Source organism: Ahaetulla prasina, chromosome 1 (assembly GCF_028640845.1).
Source record: "Ahaetulla prasina isolate Xishuangbanna chromosome 1, ASM2864084v1, whole genome shotgun sequence".
NCBI classification, from domain to species: domain Eukaryota; kingdom Metazoa; phylum Chordata; class Lepidosauria; order Squamata; family Colubridae; genus Ahaetulla; species Ahaetulla prasina.
In genome coordinates this window covers 64,210,251-64,218,530 of record NC_080539.1, presented here as the reverse complement: position 1 = coordinate 64,218,530, position 8,280 = coordinate 64,210,251, and the positions used below count along the sequence as shown (strand labels likewise).

At 36.0% G+C, this 8,280-nt stretch overlaps 2 protein-coding genes across 2 annotated transcripts in view; one reads left to right on the top strand and one right to left on the bottom strand.

The window, feature by feature from the left end:
• Positions 1 to 1,236: 1,236 nt before the first annotated feature.
• On the top strand, positions 1,237 to 3,852 carry LOC131188679 (carbohydrate sulfotransferase 9-like). The gene is made up of 2 exons (XM_058164118.1): positions 1,237 to 1,330; positions 2,320 to 3,852. Exons 1-2 carry the CDS (start codon positions 1,237 to 1,239, stop codon positions 3,129 to 3,131), a joined length of 906 nt encoding a protein of 301 aa, XP_058020101.1. The 3' UTR covers positions 3,132 to 3,852.
• An 864-nt stretch (positions 3,853 to 4,716) lies between these two features.
• XDH (xanthine dehydrogenase) overlaps positions 4,717 to 8,280 on the bottom strand; it is a 60,957-nt gene continuing 57,393 nt past the window's right edge. The window contains exon 37 of the mRNA XM_058177756.1: positions 4,717 to 7,906. Coding sequence (XP_058033739.1) covers positions 7,856 to 7,906 — 51 coding nt within the window. The 3' untranslated portion in view covers positions 4,717 to 7,855. The remainder of the gene's footprint in view (positions 7,907 to 8,280) is intronic.

The window sequence follows — 8,280 nt, the reverse complement described above, 5'->3', positions numbered from 1 at the left end:
CTCTGGGAGTTGAAATCCACAAGTCTTAAAAGAGCCAAGTTTGTAGACCCCTGAGTTAAACAATGTCCTTTGGCCTTCTCATGAGGTGCAGTTGTCTTGAGTGCGAGTAGATGATTTCTTATCCTCTCTGTATCCAGAGAGGTTCTGTTGGATGAGACTTGTCATTAGTTGTGCTCATTATATAGATAATTAAATGTATTAATGGCGGAAGGGGAGATATAAAAATGTCAACTGAGTCCTACTAGTGAACAGGGTTCCAGTTTTAATGCTAAGTACTGTACGTATAAAATATTAATTGAATTCTCAATCATAATCTCATTAAAATTAAGGCAATTTAAGAAATTAATGATTAATTGAACTTTTTTAGTTTGATACATCTCTTCTGAAAACAAGTAATTAAGATATTTTTGTTTCTTGTTGTCTTTTTTTCAGTCCTTAGCATTGGATGAGTTTATATAGAAAATTTGTATTTTCATAAAGGGATCAAGACACTGCCCCTAACCAAGTTTCTGAAGCTAATTGCTAGTCCACCTCAATCTTTTCTTTCTGGGGGCTCTCCAGATGCACTGTACAATATCTCCCAGTTTCTCTAGCAGCCTAGCCATTCTAACTGATGACATTGAGAATTGCAATTTATCATATTTGAGAAGTGTCCGCTGGGGAAAATGTCTGTGAACCCTTTACTTTTAGCTTAGGGAAGCCATTAGCTCTTTGATCACATAGCATCACTTCGTAGTAAAGACCCATAAAGAGCATATTCAGGAGACAGTGATGTCCTTAAGAAGAAAAACACCACTTCTTGCTTTTGTCCTTTAGCTCTAGTTTACAAAGAAAACTCTATTCCCTGGATTCATTTGTTAAATATATGACCCCCTCTTACTAGTTTTATCAGCATCCAGTTACATTGGTGCTTGCTAGAGTTTTTTGTTTTTTTTTAAAAAAGATTTAAGAAATTTTTGGGGGGGAAGGTAGGATTAAAGCTGAATGTGGTTGTGGGTTTTTCATAATCATGTTCAGAAAGACAGCAGGGTAAAATGGAATAGGTTTTTTTTTCCTTTTGTTTGTCACAGTTGTATCAGCAAGGAAAGTCCAGGCATGTTCAAACAGTACTTTAACCTTATTCTCATATTACTCCTGCCCAGAATAAACATCCAAGAGTGTTTCTGTGGACACTGCTTCAGATGATTGCTTTCTGTTTTCCTTAGCTGCTCTCCCTTGGGTAAGACAGACAAGACAATGCGTTTTCTCCCTCGAGTCCTCATCTTAACTTGCATAGGCTGTATTTCCCTGTTATGGTGGCACCATCATCTCTCTACCCCTCAGCAGCAAGGTAAGTTACTGTATCCCGCCCCCTCAATCCTTGATCTGAAAGCAACACTAAACTGCCTAAACTAGCCAAAGACATGTGTTGAAGAAATATAGGCAGTGGGAGGCACTTTCTTATGTTCTTAGAATCAAGATTTTTAATAGGCCTCTTGCGATAGAGGCCAAGGAAATTTTAATAAATTTATTAAAACAAAAAGCAACCGTCTCTAACTTAACTGGAGAAACCCTCCTCCAGTTAACTGGAGAAACCATGCTTCAAATCTGCCATATTCTCTTTCTTTTTTTTACATATATATCTGTTACAGTTTATTAACATTGCCCGTGAATCCTGGCTCCATAGCAAAGGATTCATTTTAGTGACCTGGTAACAAACAAATAATAGTACTAGAGTAACTTATACTCAGTTGTTTCCTCCTCTTTCTTTTCAAAAAGTATCTTAATAATATAAAAACTGTAACTTTATTGACATAGTATAGCAGTAAAATAAACACGTCCACTAGGTATTTATTTCAAGTGTTCATTATTTGATTGGCGCTTGGTGGTAGGAGAAAATATGTACCACAACCTCCCTCCCAGCAAGCAGGAGCAGATAAACCAGATACCTGGAGTTTCACATTATCCTTTCAGGAGGGCAGATTGTTGAACGGGGTCTGCCTCACATGTTGCTTGGGTGGGGCCATGCAACATTTATGAGAAGATGTGGGTCTGGAATCTTTTTCTAGTTTGGTATAAGATCAAGTTGTTTGGAAAAGGCTATGTTAAGCCCATATCACATCCTATAAAACTATTTGTGTAAGCTTCTTGTCCCCAAAAGTTAGGGAGCAAAATTTCTGCTTACTCAGTGGCACAACTGGAGAAGATTAAAAAGGAGGGAGCTTACAGTCATAAGTATCTCTGTGGCCACAAGGCCCTTATTAGAACTAAAGGGATAAATGTTATCAAGCAGTTGATGATGCACATCCTTGAATAGCTTTTCCCATCCTATGTTTACAGACCATTTGACCATCAAAGAGGAGATTGATGTACCTCTCACATTTGATTCTCTGCTACATATTCAGCAGGTCAGAAAAAAGACATTGCGGTCTTTTTGCAGGAAAAAGAGCAAACTCACTAAACTTCCAGCTACTCAAAAGGAAGCTTCCCAACTACTCTCTTCTATTGCAGTGAATCACAAACTGAATTTCCTGTATTGCAAAATACCAGACACTGGGGTGGAAGAGTGGGAGCAGCTGTTGGAAGTGATATTGGAGAATGAAAATGTCACATTGCAGGTGCCTGTCCCCTATAACCAGGACTTTGGTAACAAAATGGCCTTGAGTAAATATAACTTGACATCAATGGAAGCTCTGCTGAAAGCTTACACAAAAGTGGTTTTCATTAGGGATCCTTTCCACAGACTCATTTCTGCTTACATGCATCAGATGGCAGACAATCTAACCTTCAAAGAGTTCACTGACTACATTTTGTACAGTGGATTGAAGAATGCCAGTGTTGAATGGACACCCTTAGTTAAGCTTTGTCATCCATGTCTTGTTCAATATGACTATATAATAATGTTTGGGTTTCTTGGCAATGAAGTGCACCATTTGATGCTCCGGACTGGATTCCCAGACAACATCCAGATGCCTAAGTTCATGGACTCCAAGATCCAGTGGACATTTAACTGGCTAGAAGAAGAGAGGTTCAGTGAATTATCCCTTGCGCAGAAGAAAAGGCTTTGCCATTTCTTTCGATTTGACTTTGCTGCATTTGCCTTTCCCAGAAGTTTGCTCTGGGACCTCATATGCATTTCTGGAAAGAATTAGGATTACTTTAGATATCAAAGACGAATGTCTAGAACTGAACTGATGAAGTGAAATCTAGACTCTTACAGAATGGGGACCTAGCCTTGACATCTAGTGGAAGCAAATTCCATAGTGTAATTACGTGCTTTGCAAAGAAACACTTCCTTTTATTGGTCCCAAATATTCCTGAATTGTTTAAGGTCCATTTTTTATTTTATGCTCCTTAATAATCAAAAGCATTGTCCAGATACAGAGCTTTGGGAAAATTTCACTCTTCACATTTTCCCATAACAATGGGGTCTATGTTCTACTTGCATGCCTGCTGAAGTGGTTCATGAACCTTTGGGGAATAAATTTTTGGAAAGCATTTTAAAGTCCAAGAATATAATAGCCATCATATTGGTCATGTCTACTTCTGTGAAGTTCTCCATTTTTGGCCTTGGAGGCATTTAGGGTTTTGAGAAAATGGAGCTCTTACCAGACGGCTATTCTAGAGAATCTAATCAACTGCAAAGCACACCTTTAGCAGAATGGCTGGTCTTCAAATAGGTGCTGGGCTTTACACTAATCTGGTATTTTACATTAGTCTGGTCAGCAATAGTGCTGCAGGAGAATCTGCAGCACATTTGTACTAGTGTTATTAATAGCATTTTATTCAAGGAAAACCAGTTTAGTGAAACAAAGAGCAAGTATGTGACTCAACGTCTCAATAATGCAATTTGAAATGCCACCATGTTTTCATGTTAACATAATCATTTCACGACTTTTTTATTTTTCAGGTTGGGTAACTGGAGACAAGAAGCATCCACCAGAGGCTCTAAATTTTAATTGCTTGATAGAGATTTTGAATAAAAGTAATGATGCACTTCTGGTGTGTTGCACTATTTCCCATTTAATCTTTTGAATGACTACCCTTTGAATTCTGTATTTTCCATGTTATTCTTTTAGTTACTGCAAAATGGAGTTATACTCACACATTCCTGCCTGGACTATCTACAGGTGATATAAAAAATCAGAACCACTTTAAATTTTATTTTTGAAGCTATCAAAATAACTATTGTGGCAGGAAGCTTTCAGTATAGGACCGATATATCACCATCTCTGATAACCTTTGTGATTTCTTTACAGTTCATAGAAATTATCCACATATGGCTGAATGATTCAGTGGTGGTATATTAATTTTTAAGAAGAGATTGGACATTTGAGCAGTTGATTGGAAGACCTCTAAGGTCGCTTCCAACTCTCTTATTCTGTATTCTATTATGTATAAATTAATGGTCCATATTTGATCTCTACATTTGGCCACGTCTAATAAATACAGTCCAGATTGGAATTGTGTACAACATTTGATTCCTAGTGACTGCAATCTCTCTAGGCAGCTCTAGCTTCCCCCATGTACATTTTGTGAAATATTTTCTCCCCTAAATGAGAATGATGTTCTTATTTGATGATGGGAAGGGGAAGGGACTAATGTGTTGCATTTAGCAGCCACTGACAAGGAGAAAACCTTCTTCCATTCAAGGCATAGTTGTTCCTGGCAAACATCCAGGGGGGACAGAAGCTGTGTGTCCTCTGAGTCATCATAACATTATGTAGAAACAACAAAAGCATTTAAATACATGTTTATTTTTCAAAATGTTTCATTTAGAGCAGACATCCAGATTGATCATAAAAGAGTAAGCTCATTTAGAAATGACTGTAACTTATGCAGGTAAAATTAATCTTCATGCTTCCTGGAAAATCATGAAGAATTATGAAGAATCATGAATAACAAGAAGTTATTGATAACAACCCCTTCTTTTGCAAATATCACGGAGCAGATTGGAATTCTTGCTTAGCATCCCATTTTATGGACACATTTTATATCACAGACTTTGTTAGCTTTTAAAAGAGGCCAGTGACAATTTTTTCAATGAATAAAGTGAATAAGAAACCAAAAAGTAGGGTTTCAGAATGGTCTTTTTCTTCAACGGGATATTAGATATGCCTCACAAAGTAACACAAACCACTTGCTAAGATTGAAATGCTACAACGCCATTATTTCCCTTCACTCCAACAACTTCATCCAACATTTTCAACAATGAGAAGAGATTTTATCATGACCTCAGGCCCTGGATCACCACAGCAACATCAAATGCATCAAGAATAGTGCCATTTCTTTGATGCAAAATGCTTGATTGAGGTGAATTGCCGCTGCAGGTAAAAAGGAAAAACTCACCCTAAATTGTAATGCAGAATCAACCATGGTTAAACCCAGAATAGTGATGAATCCTGGTTGCCACAAAAAAAAATGGAGGCAGAACTGGTCATTGGCCTAGTAATGCACTTTGATTTGCCCATCTCATGTATCAGTATTAGAACAAGTAGAGATATCAGGACATTGAGAGCCCTATGAAACAATATTTTCTATTTCTTCTGTCAAAACACAAAATAGTAGCTATCAATACCAAATACTAAGTATTGTTTTAATAAATGACGAACAATAGTTGTAACCAATTTATCTAACCTTATTATAAAACAGTACCATAACTCCCTTTTTATGATCTTGTAGTCCATGATTTAATATACAGCATGGTTATACTGTATTGCTCTACTCAGCAACCACTTGTAAAAACAATAAGTTTGATTACAATTTAGTCATACTTAGAGTACACCCATTGAAAACATTGGAAATTAAATTACATGAAAATAATGTGACTATATTTGGTCCATTCAAGATTTGAATTGTCAGTGCTTATGTACCTATTCACTTTTGAGAGATTAATTTCTCTAAATTTTCTGGGTATCAACCAGAAACTGCATCCCAAGAGCCCAAGGCAAAGTCGGGATCTTTGAATGACACCATTAACCTGGTTTCTGAACATCTGGAAATGAGTTTGTAGTATCTGACATTGATTCTAAAATTTAGGATTCTAAGATCCTAAAAGAATGTAAGGAGTTATATAGCACAAAAAGTTCAATGGGATTTGATGTGGGAGAAATGGAGAAATGCCCAATAGTTATATGATGAACTAAATGGCTTTTAAACACTTCAGATATATTATGAACTAATTCATCTTCAATAAGATGGTCCAGTTAGTTCACCTATACATTTCTCCTCATGAAATAGAACTAATATGATCAACTTGTCCAGAATTCTTCCCATTTCTCAATATTTTAGGGTTCCTTAATTTCTTATCTATAGAAATATGTTTTTTGTACAATGTAGTTTGTTTTTTGTAATTTGTTTTAAAATTTATGGATTTGAGACATATTTGTCATGAATACAGAATGCAATAATAATAACTCTAGCCTACGAACAAAAGTATCATAGCATAGAATGGATAAAAGGGAAAAAAATCAATATCCATGTAGCGGAGTGTATGGTTAAATAAACACTACATTCAACAAACACTATAAGGTAAAATATGGGAAGACGCTAATAAGCCTCCACAAATTGTGTTTTTGTGCAATCCCACAATCCTCAATTTAACCAATTCATTTTTTTTTGACAAAATTAAACTAACAATAATGTTCCATAAGCTGTGAGAAAAACAGCTTTCTATGATATGTCCACATATAGGTTACTGATATCCTGTATATGTCAACTCAAAAGTAAGCCCCACGAATTCAATGGATTACGATCCCATGGATTTGGATTTTGGATCATTATATGCCTCGCATCTGCTCCCTGGGGTGATTGTTTCACTCTGACTAAGGAGATAACACTGATTTTACTCTAGCAAATTTGAAAGAACTGGAAGCTGAAAACAGAGGCCAAAAGTGCTCTGTACCACATGCCTCCCACCGGCCGGTACGCTCTCATAGAGAGGGCCTCCTCAGGGTGCCGTCAGCCAAACAGTGCAGGCTGGCGACCCCCAGGGGGAGAGCCTTCTCTGTGGGGGCACCTACCCTCTGGAATGAGCTTCCCCCAGGACTTCGACAACTTCCAGACCTCCGGACCTTTCGCCGCGAGCTTAAAACATATCTATTCTTTCGAGCAGGACTGGCTTAAATAGGGTTTTAATATGGATTTTATTGGGGTTTATTTTATATTTTGTATTGTATTTTAAATTTAGGCTATTGGAATAAGTTTTTTAAATATTGTTTTTATTGAAATGTATCGTTTTTTATTTTATTTGCCTGTTCACCGCCCTGAGTCCTTCAGGAGAGGGGCGGTATACAAATTAAATTATTATTATTATTATTATTATTATTATTATTATTATTATTATTATTATTATTATTATTATTATTATTAGCCGTTAAACTACCTCTCTCATCCTTAGAACACAAAAGGAAAATGAAACAGTGACCTCTCCTGACTGTTTTACCATCTTCAGTGATCCATCCAAAAGATTAAGAAGAAATTAGATGTGATAATGATGATTAATTGGTTGCATCAAATGAGCTACAGTTACATTTTTGAGGCTGGATGTCATGATTGCACTTGAAAAGTGAACATATACATAGTGTTTCTCTGATTTTCACTGCAAGCTTAAAGGAACCATTGCAAACTTTCTGTTCACAAAAGAAAAGTAATTTTCCCTCCCTCCCTTTGTTATATATAATATGTGCAATAATTTATCAACAATAACATTTTTCTTGATCAACTGATGCTTCCACAATTACATTTTAAAGGTTTCTCAATTAATAAGGTAGACACAGAATACAGTTCTGATTTCAGCTTAGTGGTACTGCTTTGGTTGGTCCCTGGAGATAAAACCACTTTAATAAGTGGAGCTAATTTCTAAAGATGTCTTCATTCACACGTTCACAGACCATGGTTTGAAAGTTCCTGGTTCAGCAGGTGGACACTAAAAAAAAATGGGATGAGAACAAATTATAGATGTTTCAATTTTTTGCATTTCCAGGTAGGGATGAAAATAGGTTCTGCTTGAAGTCCTGAATCAATAATACTGAACTTCATGAGTCAAGAATCGTTTTTAAGGATGATGAAAGATTTTAATTTTGTTTTCTTTTAATAATTTCTGTAGCTATATTGAATTCAATTCATCAATTATGAAACTTTTTTTAAAAGTTGGACTAACAATTCCATGAATTTAGGAATACATTTCTCCAAACATATGCAGCTTTGTTTGCAACTGATCCAATGTTTAAAGTTTTGCAAATAATTTTGGTAATAAAATATATTATGGTGCACTATATTCATTAATATCTGCATTTTGAT